At 37.7% G+C, this 15,310-nt stretch overlaps 3 protein-coding genes across 9 annotated transcripts in view; 1 reads left to right on the forward strand and 2 right to left on the reverse strand.

The window, feature by feature from the left end:
* The window catches only part of atad5a (ATPase family AAA domain containing 5a), an 18,527-nt gene extending 13,142 nt beyond the window's left edge, over positions 1 to 5,385 (reverse strand). Inside the window, exons 1-12 of one of the 3 annotated variants that reach the window (XM_016488557.1) lie at positions 5,262 to 5,385; positions 5,070 to 5,109; positions 4,730 to 4,803; positions 2,919 to 4,621; positions 2,757 to 2,835; positions 2,391 to 2,546; positions 2,112 to 2,256; positions 1,898 to 1,976; positions 1,609 to 1,790; positions 1,379 to 1,527; positions 1,029 to 1,182; positions 515 to 862 (exon numbers count right to left, since the gene is read on the reverse strand). In XM_016488557.1, the coding sequence (XP_016344043.1) occupies positions 515 to 862; positions 1,029 to 1,182; positions 1,379 to 1,527; positions 1,609 to 1,790; positions 1,898 to 1,976; positions 2,112 to 2,256; positions 2,391 to 2,546; positions 2,757 to 2,835; positions 2,919 to 4,621; positions 4,730 to 4,780 (3,046 nt within the window). In that variant the 5' untranslated portion in view covers positions 4,781 to 4,803; positions 5,070 to 5,109; positions 5,262 to 5,385. Of the gene's footprint in view, positions 1 to 514; positions 863 to 1,028; positions 1,183 to 1,378; positions 1,528 to 1,608; positions 1,791 to 1,897; positions 1,977 to 2,111; positions 2,257 to 2,390; positions 2,547 to 2,756; positions 2,836 to 2,918; positions 4,622 to 4,729; positions 4,813 to 5,069; positions 5,110 to 5,261 lie in introns of all 3 variants that reach the window. The other 2 variants (XM_016488559.1, XM_016488558.1) reach the window with 2 other exon arrangements.
* A 116-nt stretch (positions 5,386 to 5,501) lies between these two features.
* LOC107690278 (serine/threonine-protein phosphatase 4 catalytic subunit B-like) lies at positions 5,502 to 9,467 on the forward strand. 2 transcript variants are annotated; one of them, XM_016488566.1, is made up of 9 exons: positions 5,502 to 5,927; positions 6,530 to 6,832; positions 7,010 to 7,061; positions 7,133 to 7,183; positions 7,736 to 7,837; positions 7,951 to 8,124; positions 8,460 to 8,586; positions 8,680 to 8,869; positions 8,995 to 9,467. In XM_016488566.1, exons 2-9 carry the CDS (start codon positions 6,723 to 6,725, stop codon positions 9,122 to 9,124), a joined length of 936 nt encoding a protein of 311 aa, XP_016344052.1. In that variant the 5' UTR covers positions 5,502 to 5,927; positions 6,530 to 6,722; the 3' UTR covers positions 9,125 to 9,467. The 2 variants fall into 2 exon arrangements, with proteins under 2 accessions (XP_016344052.1, XP_016344053.1); XM_016488567.1 differs by having other exon boundaries at positions 6,613 to 6,832.
* A 997-nt stretch (positions 9,468 to 10,464) lies between these two features.
* LOC107690277 (ADP-ribose pyrophosphatase, mitochondrial-like) lies at positions 10,465 to 15,266 on the reverse strand. Of its 4 annotated transcripts, none has more exons than XM_016488561.1 (8): positions 15,148 to 15,266; positions 13,406 to 13,633; positions 13,074 to 13,163; positions 12,895 to 12,981; positions 12,609 to 12,720; positions 12,325 to 12,471; positions 11,510 to 11,594; positions 10,465 to 11,403 (listed from the first exon to the last, which is right to left on the reverse strand). In XM_016488561.1, the coding sequence occupies exons 1-8, from the start codon at positions 15,246 to 15,248 to the stop codon at positions 11,258 to 11,260; spliced, it is 996 nt and encodes a 331-aa protein (XP_016344047.1). In that variant the 5' UTR covers positions 15,249 to 15,266; the 3' UTR covers positions 10,465 to 11,257. The 4 variants fall into 4 exon arrangements, with proteins under 4 accessions (XP_016344047.1, XP_016344050.1, XP_016344048.1 ...); XM_016488564.1 differs by lacking the exon at positions 15,148 to 15,266 and adding an exon at positions 14,560 to 14,586; XM_016488562.1 differs by lacking the exon at positions 15,148 to 15,266 and adding an exon at positions 13,807 to 14,014.
* Between the last annotated feature and the right edge of the window lie 44 nt (positions 15,267 to 15,310).

The raw sequence follows: 15,310 nt of genomic DNA on the forward strand, positions 1-15,310 counted from the left end.
CTAAAGTAAGGAAACTTTGCTTCCTTTGCTCCTGTTAACAAACGTTGGTTTTCCACGAGACTCATCGGCGCATGCGCACCACTGACCTCATACCTCATCCTCCCGGAGCTGCTTCCGTGTACAACAGTGAGCGCAAGCTAGATTAAATTGATTATTACGTTTTAAATATGGATATTTTTCTTACAAAAACACATAGATTCGCTACAGGACGCCTTGTTCACCGCCCGGAACCGTGTGAGACACTTTTTATTATGGATGGATGCGCTTTATTTCACTTCCTTTGGACTGATGCACTGCAACACCCGCTGACTGCCATTAAACAGCTTGGAAGATCAAAGTCAATTTTTTATATAACTCCGATTGGATTCATCTGAAAGGAGGAAGTCATATACGCCTAGGATGGCTTGAGGGTGAGTAAATAATGGGCTAATTTTCATTTTTGGGTGAACTATGCCTTGAAGAAAACTTTTCAGGGCAGAAAAAAAGATTGTCTAAAAACATATTTAATTTTCACCTTCTGTGCTTGAATTTTCTGGGACAGGGGAATCCACTATAATGACAGCATCATTCTGGTTTAGCACAGGTGAGATCAACTTTGCTGGCTTGGGCTCTTCTTTCTGCTTTTGCCTTAGTGATCGACCTCTTCGTCTTCTGCCAGACGGCACCATGTCGGACACATTCTGTGCTGCTTGTCCTCCTGATGGTGGACTTTCTTCAATCACTATGACATCCCCTTCTGTGTGATTGGACTTTGGTTTTTTACCCACTTTGCCTGTCATCTCTCCATCCACACGCTTCCGTTTCCTTCCGATGCCATCAGATGATGCAGCAGGGCAGGACACCTTAGACTCACCTTCAGGTTCTACAGATAATCATATAAATGAAAGAAATGTGAAAACAATCTGTCTTAGTCTTATTCTTGTAATTATTCAGGGATACACGTCTGATTATGAATGCATTTCTGCCTAAGAATAATATCTTACTGTAAGCAAAACAAAAAAAAATATTTAATTGTATTTTTCAGTCACCTGAGGCAGAGGCCTGGAGGATGTAGTCCTCATGTCTCTTAACAAACCGTGTAAAAAAGCATTGATGAGGGAAGGAGGGATTGGAGATTCTCATCTCCTCCAAAAGATGCACCCTGATTGGCTCAGAAAACTCAGATCTTCGACAACAGGACATCTAAATAATAAAAAACAAGTTACTTCTTTTTGATCAATTGAATGCATCCTCACCGAATAAAAGTATTCATTCATTCAGAAAAAAACATTTTACTGACCCCAAACTTTTGTATGGTAATGTATATTAACAAACTGAAATATTTAATAAAAAATGCAAAACGCATAAATATAACAATTTTCACCAAAAGATTACCAACCTGATGGCAACCGGCTCTCTTCGCAGGAACTGTAGCACAACCTAAAGACTTGTGTAAAGACATCAGAGGTACAGAAGGTAAATTATAGGACTCCTTCAAACAACTCAGCAAGGGATTTGTGGGCCACTGGAGATTCCAAACAGAACAATCTGACATGGAAAGAAATGAGCACATTAGTCTCAAATACACAAAATTTGAGAACACAATCTAGATAACACCGGTCAGCTTACCTGCAGCCCTCTGCTGGACATGAACCACTGTCTGGAAGGAAGCACAGGCCTGACTGTAAGCTTCTCGGCTGGCTGCTGTCTTTGCGATCTGCTTTTTGAAGGACTCTGGAAGGCCACTCTTCAGAAACTCTCTCTTTGCTCTGAACTGTTCATCATCTTGCGAGTTCTCTGATGCCTCTCGACTGACAGGGTTGAGTTTGGGGGTACAGGCATTTATTAGAATTTAACACTAAAAGAAATAATGAGCATTTGCCAATTCAATTATTGTCTGTTATTACTGACGTAATACCTGCTGTCGTCAAAAATGGAAATGACAGCTGACGGTCTCTGAGCTTTTTTCTCACCGAACAGAGGAGCCACTTTAGAAGTTAAAAACATGTAAATAGACATCAATGCGTTTTTTAATGACTTGAATGTGATTTCCAAGTTGGCACAAAATCACAATTAATAAAAATAACATTAAGGTGTTGACTTCATTTTAACCATTTGTGTCAGTACCGTACCTGCAGGATACGTCTTAGATGTTTTATTTTGAGATGTATTTTTACCCAAAACTTCATTCAAACTACGAAGCTTCTTCTGGCTTTTGTCATTTTCCTGTGAGGTGACTGGAGTCCTTTTGCTTTCCTCCAAAAACACTACAGAATCCTAAAAAGAATACATTATATAAATTATAAAAACTAAAAATAACTTGACTTAAAGAATTTGAGTAATTTTAGTAGCAGTTCCTGTAAGCATAAAACATTTACACAAATTTACTTTTAACAAACCCACTATCTTACCTCATCGTCACAGTAATTTATGATGGACTCTTTGCTTCTTGTAGAGCGTCGTACAGTGTCTTTATCTTTATTAGTGTCCTTTTTACTTTGCTGAAGAGTTTTGGCTTTCTGCACCAGCTTTCTAGCTTGTTTTCTTTTTTTAACTGCATTTAATTCCTAACAAAGAAGAGCTTTTGTGAGTAATCTTCAGTCTTAAAACAACTACTAATAACAACTGTTTTATATAATAAAATAATATTATTTCATTTAGATTACACAGATTTTTAAATCAAATAATTACATAAAAACGCTTATATACACAATTCTTGTTAAAAATTACATAGCATTATTTTTTTATAATATACATAAATCATAAATGTTAGTTACCTGTGTTGAGAGAGGACTTGATATTTCAAAATCACCAGCTTTTGTAGCAGAGGATGGAAATACCCTGGTGATTCTCATTCTATCAAATAAAATGTTTGATTTATTGTCTCATGTACTTCACAAAAAAACAATTAAAGTAGGAAATTAAAAAGTGAATCTCACCTGATAGGGCTGCCTTTCATGTCTGGTGGGCAGAGCATTTCAGATCTATACATGCCTCTTTTGGGTCTTTGAGCTTTTGGGGTAGAGCCCAGAGAGGGAGAGGGTGTATTTTGGTTCTCATCATCTTTCTTTGTGTCCTCTTGCCTCTCTTTCTTCTGTGGTGCGTTATTATGCACAGCGGCTGACTGTCTACGTGAAAGCTCTCTGGTCGACCTCCTCAGCTCTCTGACAGCCTTTTCACTGTTGTCATCATCAGCTGGGCTACTGTCTTTGTCAACATCTGTTGGAAGTTCTTCAGGTTTCGGAGTTGCAGCTTGTGCATCTTCAGCTTTCTTAGCTTGCCCCTTCTTCCCAGATTTCCTAACTCGCTTCTTTTTGTCACCTGGACAGCTCTTCTGCTCTTCATGCTGCTCCGAGCTGGTGACTTCAGTTTTGCTCTCAAGAGATTTTTCTTCAATTTTGTTCTCAAGAGATTTTTCATGCTGATTGTCTGCTGCCTCCAAGACTTTCTCTTGAACCTGGTTCTGCTTGCTCTGACCCTTGTTGGTTTTGCTTTTAAAACCATCAAGACTAGGCTGCTTAAAAGCACTCATAAACTGCTTTCTCTCAACCTCAGTGCTTTTAGGAATGGGGCTGGACTCCACCACATCAAGTTCCAGATCTTCCTCAAGAAGAACAACGTTAGATTTCCTTTTGAGGTCAGGCAATACGTCCGGTTTAACCTCCGGGATAGGATCAGACAAACTCTTGTCCTCTTTTGATTGACTTTTTTTATTTCTACTAAAAATAGGTGCGACTTTTAACTCCTTGGCAACTTTGACAGACTCAAGATGATCAGGGGAAATGGGATGCACCTCAGCTTGAATCGTGAGAGTTTGTGGTGACACCTGTAGAGGGCCGACTGCAAAATCACAATGATCATTACAGAGGTTGCCTTCACTTGATGTGTCAGCAGTGTCAGTCTTGGGAATCACATTGCTCTCTTCCCGCTCTTGACTTTGCTTCTGCACAAAGTCTTTGAATGAGATTGTGACAGTGGCGCTTTTCTTTTCTGCACTTCCCTCCAATTTAGTCTCACATACAGGCTCTTGTGCATCAGCATCACATTCCTTAGTCTCTTCACAGCCACCTTTTGCCTTTCGGTTTCTCCTCACAGCAGATTTTCTGTTTGCACAGTCTTTCCTCCTGCTTTGGTTTACTAAGGGTTTTTGTTCAGAACTTTCTGCTGAATTCGAAATCAAAAGGACATCTGGATCAGCCTCTGTGACATTTTTCCTCATGTCAGAGTCTTCATCAGAGGAGGCATCATGACAGGTTTGAGCTGGAAGGACGGCAGTATTGCTTTCCTTTACAGATGATTCACTGGGACTTTCAATCAAGACAACATCATCTGTGACCACCTGTGCATCCTCCTCTTCGGACTTCTTGTTGTCTTTGGCCTTCCTGGTTCGCTTCTGCCCCTGTACTCTTATAGGTTTCACAGGGATTTCACGACTTGCTTGCTCTGAAGGTTGCGGGGAGTTTTCTTTAGCTACTAGAGAGCAGCTTTTTATATCTTGTGCAGGCGAGGTCCTCTTAAAGTAGTCCATAATGTTGTTAGACTTTGGTGGTGAGAACGGTTTCTCCACCGGCTTGGGCATAAAGTAGTTAGTAATAGTTTTGACAGATGGTGCATCACCAACCTTTCTCAACTTCTTACACGGCTGGAGAAACAGAGCAATAAATGTAAACTGCTGAAAATCAATGTTTTTTTTTTAATAGAAAATCAGTACTTTAACAAATCAGCATTACAACTTTTTTGTGACACATACCTGACCCTCAAAATCCTCTATGACAGCCGCCATAGCCACGGCCCCAGCCATCGTTTCACCCCCAAACTATAGATCTGTGTAGACTTAACAGACAAAACCAAGGATTTTAAACGAGTTTAAACACAAGCACACACAACAAAGCCACATTCTCATATTCTAAGCTTATTTAAACAACAAAGCCACATTCTCATATTCTAAGCTTATTTAAACATATTTACAACATCTACATGTGTTTAACAGTTACAGTTTGAACGAATGACGTCTCCATAATCGCATTTATTTAATGTTTACCTGTCAACTCTGTGTTTGTAGAAGATGCATAAACATTACAGACACTCACCGGTTCTTTTCCTTCCTTGAGGGATACGTTGATACATACTCTAAATATACAGAGTACAGTGCATAAAATATGAGTACAGCAACGAATTTACGTAAACACAAAGCCTATCTACACATTTCCCAAACAACGATATTCATTCCAAAACCGGCAAAAAAAAACAAACATGTCATAATAACCGACCCCAAAACCCACCTTACGTGGAAATGTAATCTCTAACATCAGAAGTGCATTTGAATCTAACGTTGAGAGCCCATATTCCCTAATAATGTAGGTTTTAGCGTAGTTGGATTGTTTTCGACAAATGGCGCCAAATATCATGGAGGTCTTTCGCCGCGCCGGTTCGGCCAATCACAGCCCGTGTCGTCATACATTCTGAAACAGGAAAAAGCGCTTTTTCCAACGACATTCGATTTCAAAATACTAACAGTCATTTGGAAAATACCACAAGAACAAACAGGTCTTTCTTGGTTTAATTTTAATTAACGTTGGTTATAGTGTCATCTTAAATGTAATTCACTTGAACTAAGGGGTAACATCACGCCTAATATCTATATATAAATCCCACATTTAAGGTTTATACTGTTAAAAACTTGCATCATGATAGAGAGTTTAACAATCTTAGCCTTTTCTGTCAGATCAAGATTTTTCCACTCACACATTTTTATTTTACGAGTTGAATTATTAAGAGCAATGAATATATGCTGTCAAGTAGAACAGGTGATCGGCACCTTTATTTTGAAGAGCCGAACAGTTTGCTTGTTGATGTGATGGGCACAGTTGCATATACGCCGCTTTCTCAATTTACAATCTTACTAAAGAAACAACGGATGCCTAAACAAATTTAATCCAAAGCCCAAGGTATTTATTATTTATTCAAACGTACATTTCAACGTGTGAAATGCAATTCTTATTTTAATCGTAGTGAGTAACTTACTTTGGCAGAAAGCTCAAACAAACACGGCACAGCATTCACGCTAACCGCTTTGTCCCTGCACTGTTTTTGTACACCAGGCTTTGCAGTTCTCATTTTTGCAATAAAATTGTAAGATCCTCGACTGAAAACTAAAATGCAAAGAAGCCGTCAAAATTAATGGCTAAGTTGCGTCCAAGAAAGTGAAGAATTAAAATAGTTTAATTTGCTGTATTGTTTTTAGTAATGATATTTAAAATAACACCGAAATTCTAATTTAATAAAATAATTAATGTAACAACTTATAACTAATAAAGGGGAAAAATATTATGTTTGAACATTTTACATATTTTCGTAGAAATATTTAAATTAAAAACAATATATTAATATAAATTATTATTGCTGTTGTTATTATTTTAGAGAGTTAGATTATTATTAAACTTACTGATACACTAAAAGACTCACTGGCACATTTGTCTCAAGTGAGTTTCAAGCAAGCATATGATTGTTTGACATTTCTTATGATTCTTTTCTTATCTCTGTTTTTCAGTCATTTTCTCATCTTGGCATCTTTTGGGATCATCTCGGTGTGTGTAATTATGTGCACAACCTCATAGTCTCTTCATTTCTCAGGAGGCTGAGTGTGCTCGTGGTCTCTGTGAGACTAACAGGACTGGAGAGCCAGTGAGAGTCAGGGTTTTTATCAGCCTCACATTGAGGGGTATTTCTGTGAGTGTGTATGCATGTGTGTCATGATGGGTGACTTCATTGACTTGGACAGACAGATCGAGCAACTCAGACGCTGTGAACTTATCAAGGAAAATGAAGTCAAGGCGCTGTGTGCCAAAGCGAGGTAATGCTTAGGTGCTCGAGACACGATACCATTATGCATTTGTTGTACTTATTAGTTTTACTCCGCTATGCGCAACCCATGTGCATCTAAGTCACTCATTATACAGTTGCTTGTTTTGAATTAAAGTTGCAAAAGCTACCTCATTTATGCTGTAAGTTTCATGGTTTTGCTTAATAGGGAGATTCTGGTGGAAGAGAGTAATGTTCAGAGGGTAGATTCTCCCGTCACGGTGAGTATTTCTGTATACACAGGATTATGCAATTGTGAAATCAGCTCACTATTTATTTATTTAATTTGTAGGTCTGTGGAGATATACATGGGCAGTTCTATGATTTAAAGGAGCTATTTAGGGTAAGTTTGAGAATGCAATATGTCATTTGTTAAATTTACACTGCACTACAATCATTATATCTGCACTGTTTGTTTATTTCACTGGTTTGCACTCTATCTGCCATGTGCTGCTTTATCTTTTTTTACATGTCCTTATTTGTATATTTTTATAGTTGTATTTTATATTTAATCTGTATTTATCTGTAATTTATGTTCTACTGTTAATGTTATCTGTATGCACCAAGGGTCTGAGAGTAACGCAATTTCAATTCTCTGTATTTATGCACTGTACATGTGGAAGAATTGACAATAAAGCAGACTTTGACTGACAATACTTCTACTTTCAAACGTGTATGGACTGGTGGAAGTTTCTAAAAAGCAGTTCTTTGTGCTGTGTTGTTTGACTCTCATCATTGTCCCACTGTACATGTGGAAGAATTGACAATAAAGCAGACTTCGACTTTGACTGACAATACTTCTACTTTCAAACGTGTATGGACTGGTGGAAGTTTCTAAAAAGCAGTTCTTTGTGCTGTGTTGTTTGACTCTCATCATTGTCCTCTGGGTCTTCAGGTGGGGGGTGAAGTTCCAGAGACAAACTACCTCTTCATGGGAGACTTTGTGGACAGAGGGTTTTATAGTGTGGAGACTTTCCTGTTGCTGCTAGCATTAAAGGTGCAGTATCTGTCCTGAACTTAATCTTGCTTGCTTTGTAATGTGTGTTGTGTTAAAGCCGTTCTGCACTCTGTAGTCTGCCCTTATTCAGTCCTTTATATTTATGTCTTCAGGTGCGATACCCTGACCGAATAACGCTGATCAGAGGGAATCACGAGTCAAGGCAGATCACGCAAGTGTATGGCTTTTATGATGAGTGTCTTAGAAAATACGGCTCTGTTACAGTCTGGAGGTACTGCACAGAGATCTTTGACTACCTGTCCCTCTCTGCTATTGTTGATGGCAAGGTAGGTCCTCTTATAATTCTGTATCTTTCCACTTTCTATTTTAATATATTTAATAATGTAATCTTTCTTATTTAGCTGCCATTACTCCAGTCTTCAGTGTCACATGATCCTTCTGATTTGGTTCACAAGAAACATTAATCAATGAAGACAGCTGCTTAATATTTTTTTGTGAAAACTTTGATACAGTTTTCCTCTTCTTTGAATATTAGGACGTTTAAAGGAACAATATTTATTTGAAATACAATGTTGTATGAATGTAAAACTCTTATTGTCACTTTTGATACATTTAATGCATCCTTGCTGAATCAAAGTATCATGTTGTTTTTGCTCCTCAGATATTTTGTGTGCATGGTGGCCTTTCTCCATCTATTCAAACTCTGGATCAGATCAGGACTATTGACCGAAAACAGGAAGTTCCTCATGATGGACCCATGTGTGACCTACTGTGGTCTGACCCAGAAGGTGCGAGAGGCTAATGTAATGTACGACATAAAGGAAAGGCCTTCAATATGTTGTTAATACCTAAGATTGGTTGCTCTCTTTTCTTGTCTCTAGACACCACAGGGTGGGGTGTGAGTCCCAGAGGAGCTGGATATCTGTTTGGTAGTGATGTGGTGGCACAGTTTAATGCTGCCAATGATATCAGCATGATCTGCAGAGCTCATCAGCTGGTGATGGAGGGCTACAAGTGGCATTTCAATGAGACGGTGTTAACGGTGTGGTCTGCTCCAAACTACTGTTATAGGTGTGTTTCTTTCTCTTTCTTTCTATCTCATAGCGGTCCAGTAACTCTTGTGTGTAACAGTGACTATTTAAATCTGAATGTGCTGGTTTGCATTACTTAATTTACTCATTTGGAATATTTCCTAGGTGTGGTAATGTGGCAGCCATTTTGGAGCTCGATGAGCATCTCCAGAAGGAGTTTATTATATTCGAAGCTGCACCTCAGGAAACCAGAGGAATCCCCTCTAAGAAACCTGTGGCTGACTACTTCCTTTGACTTTTTTCAGTCTGGGAGAAAAATTGGAAGCATCAGAAGCAACCTGTATGAACTGATTTTTAATTTTTTTTTTGCGCTGGCCAACTTTTATCTGCACAACATTCAGTACTTCTGTGAATGGACCAGTTACAGCATTTACTGCCTGTTTCTCATTAGCCTTCACATTCCTTCCTCATTACAAATGTATTTCTTACATCTTGTAAAATGTATTTAAACCTGTTTTGACTGTTCCCTAATTATGTGGTAGTTTTGTATTTTCAAACTGGTGATATTTTTTCCAACAAAAAGAATCTAATGTGTGGGTTTATATATTTGTATTTATAAATCGACAAAAATGAGCATATCCACAAACTTGCAGTTAGTTTTTAATATGCAGCTGCTTGTATTTATATAGCCGGTGTTCCATATTTGTAATAATTTAGCACTGATAAAAATGTTTGTAATCAAAGCTAAAACAATTTACGAGATCTTGCATCAAAGGCTGTGAAGATGTAAGTAATACATCAATGGCATCATGGACAAGATCATACACAAAAGATAACACTTGTCAACTTTTAGGTGCTCAGTTAAAGGCATTGAAAACTGGCTATACTTAAAGCTACTGTACTATTTTGAGTTCAATGGTTACAGGTTTAATAATGGGATCTAGTTGATGTGTGCATAAATTGGAGGCTGTTTTGGTTCTGACCTGTTGCTATTTTACAAAATAAACATTTTAAAGTCCAAAATATTGTGGTGTTTGATTGCCAACATTAAGCAGATTATTCCTTTTGATTAGACTAGGTAAGGTATTTGCTATTAAGTACCCTTTTTCTGTTTCTGATCTTACAGAGTGGCCAACTAAAATGGATCAAAGATGTGCGAGGAGAAATCGGACAATGTTTTATAATGTAACTTATAGTTTAGTGTTTTAAAATGCATTTAAACTAGGTTTTGTCCATCAAATCATACATTTATGCTCTAAAGAAATCATTCAGCAAGTAATATATTCATTTGCTACCACAAAAAGAATTCCCTAAAAGGGGTAAGATCAAATATGTAGTGTGCTAGTCTGTGATCTCCTTACTGGAGGTTTCTTCACTCTTGATTAGATCAACTATCATTGTTACAACCAACAATCGTTTGACTGATCCCATCATATGAACGACAGTTAACCAGATGGCAAGAGAGGCCATGATCAAAGCTGATTTTGTCACCATAGAATCATTTAAAACTGAAGTCATGATGAAAATCTCTGAAACCAATCTTTCTACCTCATCAACAACTCTGGCCCCTCGTCTGAGAGCACATACTTCGTCATTTTTGCAAGGTTAAAACTAACATCAAGAAATTATTTTCCCTTGTGTCACTCTCACGCTTTAATGTTGACATGATCAAAGATGTTGCAAACAGCAATGCAAGTACTTACTCGACTCAAGTGCCTCACTGTAACCTACTTTTTGTTTTTTAAGAAAATGAGAGACAATTGACTTATATTGAACCTGGAGACGTCCTTGAACAAGTGTAAAAGAAACAGGCTTTCAGAGAATTCATAGTGTCCATGATTCTCCAAACCAAGCATACTCTGACACTTTTTCATATTTCTTGATCTAACTGCTTTTGAGTGTCAAAATAAATCAAATCACTTCAGTATGAAACTATCAAATACATTTCCCCCAAATCATTTTCTTCAAATTATTGAAATATAGCACAACTGACAAACAGATAAAACAACACATTTGTGTATACAAGTGTATAAGATTTTTTTTCTTCTTTTGGTTATTACAGAGAGAGTCATACACAAGCTGACCAAGTTCTTAATCAAGTAGTAGTGTTCAGTTCAGTGTGACAGGAAAATGTAAATAATCCTTATGCTTCCATTTTCAGTAGCCATGCATTATAATATGGATATTAAGAAAGTGTACAGATAATTGAGGTTAACCTTTGGTTTATTGGAATTCAACTGTTGGCAGTGTTGTAGCAAATGGTTCATGCTTCATATAAATATGTGCCAGCACCAGAACTGATTTTCCTAGTTTGCATCTAAATTACGTATCCAAGCTACACCTCTTCATACGTGTCATTTAAATTACACACATACAAAGATTTCCTTCATTTATGTTAAAGCAGAAAGGCACTTTTTATTATTTTCTGTTACCAGTGTGCATTTCTTTCCTTCGCAACGGTCTCTAGGAAATGCAAGTGATTCGCATAAAGGGCCAGAGAGGAGTCAACATCAATCCAGCTCACTTGACCTGCGTCATCGCCTGCTTGCAATGGAAGCTCACTCACACTATTGCCTAGATAGAAAGAATTGAATTAAATATGTGGGATAGAACAATGTTCTTTACTCAGTCAATAACATATCCCTAATATTATTCTGTTTCATCAATACACTGTTTTTACCTGATTCATCATGGAAATTGACTGCAACTGTCTCCATCCAAGCATTATCTGTGTTTCTTGGATCATCTACATAACCTTTATACACCTATAGGAAAAAAGATGCTGTGTTATATAGCGCTGCAATGCAATGCAAGGTACAGTCACATTTACCGTTGTTTGGTAAAATACTGTAAGTGAAATCCAGTAATTGCAACAGGAATCTGCGTGATCTGTTTTCATGAGTGCAAAAAAATTTTCACGGTGTTAAATTTGATCACACAAATTCACTGTGTTGGCCAACAGGTTTAAAATTGACTTCTGTGTAAACGGTGATTCATGTATCGCTATAGGGTTTTTTTACCTGCAAAATTTTGCTGAAGGTTTGCTAATTTGACCACACTGGGTTTTTTTTTTTACATTTATAATGTAATTTAAAATTGGAAAACAGCTTGAAAAGACTGTCTTCATATTTTTATGGAAACTGCAATACGCTACCGTTCGAAGTTTTGTGGTAAGTTAAAAAAAACCTAATACTTTTATTCAGTAATGACAACATTTAAAGACATTTGTGATGTTACAAAATGTTTATATTTCGAATAAGTTGATAAGTGTCTATTCATAAAATAATCCTTTATCAATTTTCAATCAAGGCTGTTGAATCACAGGAATAAATTGCATTATAAAATATATTAAAATAGTATAATCTAATCTCTCATATGTTTCTCTGTATTTTTAAGCAAATAAATGCAGCCTTGGTGAGCATAAGAGACCTCTTTCAAAACCATTTAAGTATCATAATTATTCCAAATCATTGAAGTGTAATCGCATTGTCTCACCTGAAGACCTGCTGAGTTGAAAAGTTCAGTGATTCGCTTTTGGATCTTTTCCCTCTCACTTGGAGATGCCTGCAGAGAGTTCAATGCCTCTTCTGAGAACTCGCGCTGCAGTGTTTGAGAAATGCGCTCTCCAGGGTCCACCATTCCCTGAACACACAACAATTATCATAACCATCTGTGAGCATATTAGCAGAATGAATTTTTAAAAACCTCACCCCACAGATGCTGCTCACTCAAAATAACCATTCGGAAAATGTAAAACAAGCCCCGAGGTTCATACTCACCCCTGGGATGGCCCATTCGCCACAGTCCAACCTCTTGATGGACACAAATTGCAGCACAGGTAGTTGAGAGTTAGTGTGGTGGACACGCTGTCCTGTAGAGACCCTTTTCCACCTGTATGAGGCCACAGGAAACCGGAATGAGTTTTCAAGAATGTTTGAAGAATGCGAACCCTGCCACATTACACACAAAATTCCTTGCATGCATGGAACAGTTAAACCGGTCAAATGGGAAAGAGATTACAGGTAAAAGGTTGGTTTCTATTTATTACGACACACATTTTAGTACCTGGTAACTATTGGATCAGCGGCGTGGTTTGGACCCCACCTTCCCAGTAATCCTTGGCCCTCTAGCCCAGTTCTTCCATGTGGATTGCTGAGGATGATTTACGGTGAGTAATAAGCAGGAAAGCATTGCAAATATTACAATTATTGAAATATTTTGGATGATCTAGTATTTGGACTCACAGTGGTTTGCCATTCTGGAGACGATACGAGCCCTCATGGCTTCTCCTGTCCACAGATCCATCTAAAGAATTGAACTGTGGGGAAAATGGACTAAAGAAAGCATAAATGGATTTTTATATGTATGTTTCAAAACATTATCAGGAAAATGATTATCACTATAATTCTCTTGTGGTACACCTTTTCTTTTTTCTTTTTTACAAAATCATAAAATTTACAGTCTAATATTTAGGGCTGCAATTTATTGTAGAAATAAAATAATATATACTAAACATAAATAAAATGATATATTTCTTAATTTTTTTATATTATTTGTTTATTTATTTTGTACTCACCCAATCTCTGGGTCAGCCCAAACAGGCTTTTTCAGTACAGTGGGGGCGGTATAGTTAACAGGGCTGTACTGGGGCCAGTCTGTGTCCCAGTCTACTTTGTCATCTGGGACAGGGAAGCGGCGTGTGTCTGAGCCGGGATATACCGGACAGCGAGCCTTAACGTGCGCGGCAGGAGACATGTAGACAGATTTTGATGAAAAGAGACTGCGGCTAATGGCGTTCTTCCTGCTACCCTTACGTTGCTGATGTACCTTTAAAAATAATTTCCATACCGGAGCGGGTTTTTTTATTTTAAAACTCACAAGTCAAAAAAGAGAGCAGATTACACACCGGTCAAGCTTGTGTCACAACTACAGCTTCAGAATTCAAATTAATATTAATGATTACATTCATTTACCTACCAGACTCCACTTGTGCCAGCAGCGTAGGGAAGCCCAATAAGACTAAGCGCTACATGCACCGATGCAACCCAGTTACGGGAAACTGCTTTCATTCCAAAACAATCTATAAACCAAACCCAGCAGAGCTGCAGTAACCAGGAAGTGAGAGACCAGCCCAGCCTCTTCGGTGACGCAAATCATGCGCCTCGCTGTGGCTGCTCTGCTGTAACGTTACATGTAAATCTCTAGTAGATTATACATTTCTTAAAAGGGAAATCGTACAGTGTTGCCGACCCAATATAATGGGCACAATTAATGCTTTTTGATACCGTGTACATGTGTTTGTTTAAATGCACCAAATTATAATTAAGATTCAAATGCGTTTAAAGAAGGGTTATGTCTGAAATCAAATGAGTATAAAATACCACGATCCCTCACCTTTAACTAATAATAATAATAATAAGCACCGTCATCATCATCATATTATTATTATTATTGTTGTTGTTGTTGTTGTTGTTGTTATTAAGTTGGTAGATCATGATATTTTGTAGTCATTTCCCAATTTGACATAACTACATTCATTTTCCACAGATAGATCCATATCTATCTATCTATCGATCTATCTATCTATCTATCTATCTTATTCAAACCGAAAAATATTCAGACACCAGATATAATGTTTGATACTTGTGTAATGTTTTTACTAGTGGGTGCAGAACACTATAGTTCATTTATGTAAGTGTGGATAGCAAAATAAAGTAAACTGTGACATACCCAAAAATTCTTCATACTGGACTACCAGTAAAATTTATGAAAATGTGGGACCAGAAATTATTCAGACACTTTGACCTGACCATGTTTTGCTTAAGTGTTTTTTTCTGTAATTGCTAATGCAACCTATTTACACCACAGACTGAACAAAATTAAGCATTGCTTGGTAATTGGTTGACCTAAATTGGTATTATCTGATTGTGTACTTAAATTTAACAGCTGACTGCTATTCAACCTAATTCATTACATACCTTTCTATCAAAGTTATCTGACATTATCAAGATGAATTTGTTCTGACACAGTTCTTTTCATATTTTATTACCATTTTCTAAACTACAGCGAATAAACTGTGATAATGTGAGAAATGTTGAAGGTGTCTGAATACATTTTGGTTTGACTGTGTGTGCGTTTAGGTCAAATATGTGTAATTGTGAGAGAATATATGATGCCTGTTTTTGTTCCAGTGGTAAATGTTCAGATGATGGAAAATATGCCGAGTTCGTGTGTTTATCTCACACTTCAGCATAGTCTCTTCTCCCTTTCGCTTTTTTTTTTCCAACCACAAACTGTAAATCACGCCGGAGGGCCTACCGTAGCCGTGGGAGGAGGCATGCAGCGCACCCACTCGAGTCGAGCGCCCCGACTGTTGCACAGGAGAAGTGCGCGCTCGCGCTCAGTTTAGATGCTCGCATCCACAGGGGGGCCTTGACCGACTCCTCTTCCACTGTCAGGAGAGCGCACCGTATAACGGCAG

The sequence above is a fragment of the Sinocyclocheilus anshuiensis genome, unplaced genomic scaffold (assembly GCF_001515605.1).
Source record: "Sinocyclocheilus anshuiensis isolate Anshui unplaced genomic scaffold, SAMN03320099.WGS_v1.1 scaffold461, whole genome shotgun sequence".
Taxonomy (NCBI): domain Eukaryota; kingdom Metazoa; phylum Chordata; class Actinopteri; order Cypriniformes; family Cyprinidae; genus Sinocyclocheilus; species Sinocyclocheilus anshuiensis.

What these genes read in the sequence shown, in the direction of transcription:
- LOC107690278 (XM_016488566.1), top strand. Translation starts at nt 6,723, where the DNA reads ATGTGTGTCATGATGGGTGACTTCATTGACTTGGACAGACAGATCGAG. An exon ending in ATTTAAAGGAGCTATTTAGG is followed by an intron (nt 7,184 to 7,735) that starts GTAAGTTTGAGA and finishes CTGGGTCTTCAG; the next exon opens with GTGGGGGGTGAAGTTCCAGA. An exon ending in TGTTGCTGCTAGCATTAAAG is followed by an intron (nt 7,838 to 7,950) that starts GTGCAGTATCTG and finishes TTATGTCTTCAG; the next exon opens with GTGCGATACCCTGACCGAAT.
- LOC107690277 (XM_016488561.1), bottom strand. Translation starts at nt 15,248, where the DNA reads ATGCGAGCATCTAAACTGAGCGCGAGCGCGCACTTCTCCTGTGCAACA. An exon ending in CTCCAGAATGGCAAACCACT is followed by an intron (nt 12,982 to 13,073) that starts GTGAGTCCAAAT and finishes AATCATCCTCAG; the next exon opens with CAATCCACATGGAAGAACTG. An exon ending in CAATTTCCATGATGAATCAG is followed by an intron (nt 11,404 to 11,509) that starts GTAAAAACAGTG and finishes CTTTCTATCTAG; the next exon opens with GCAATAGTGTGAGTGAGCTT.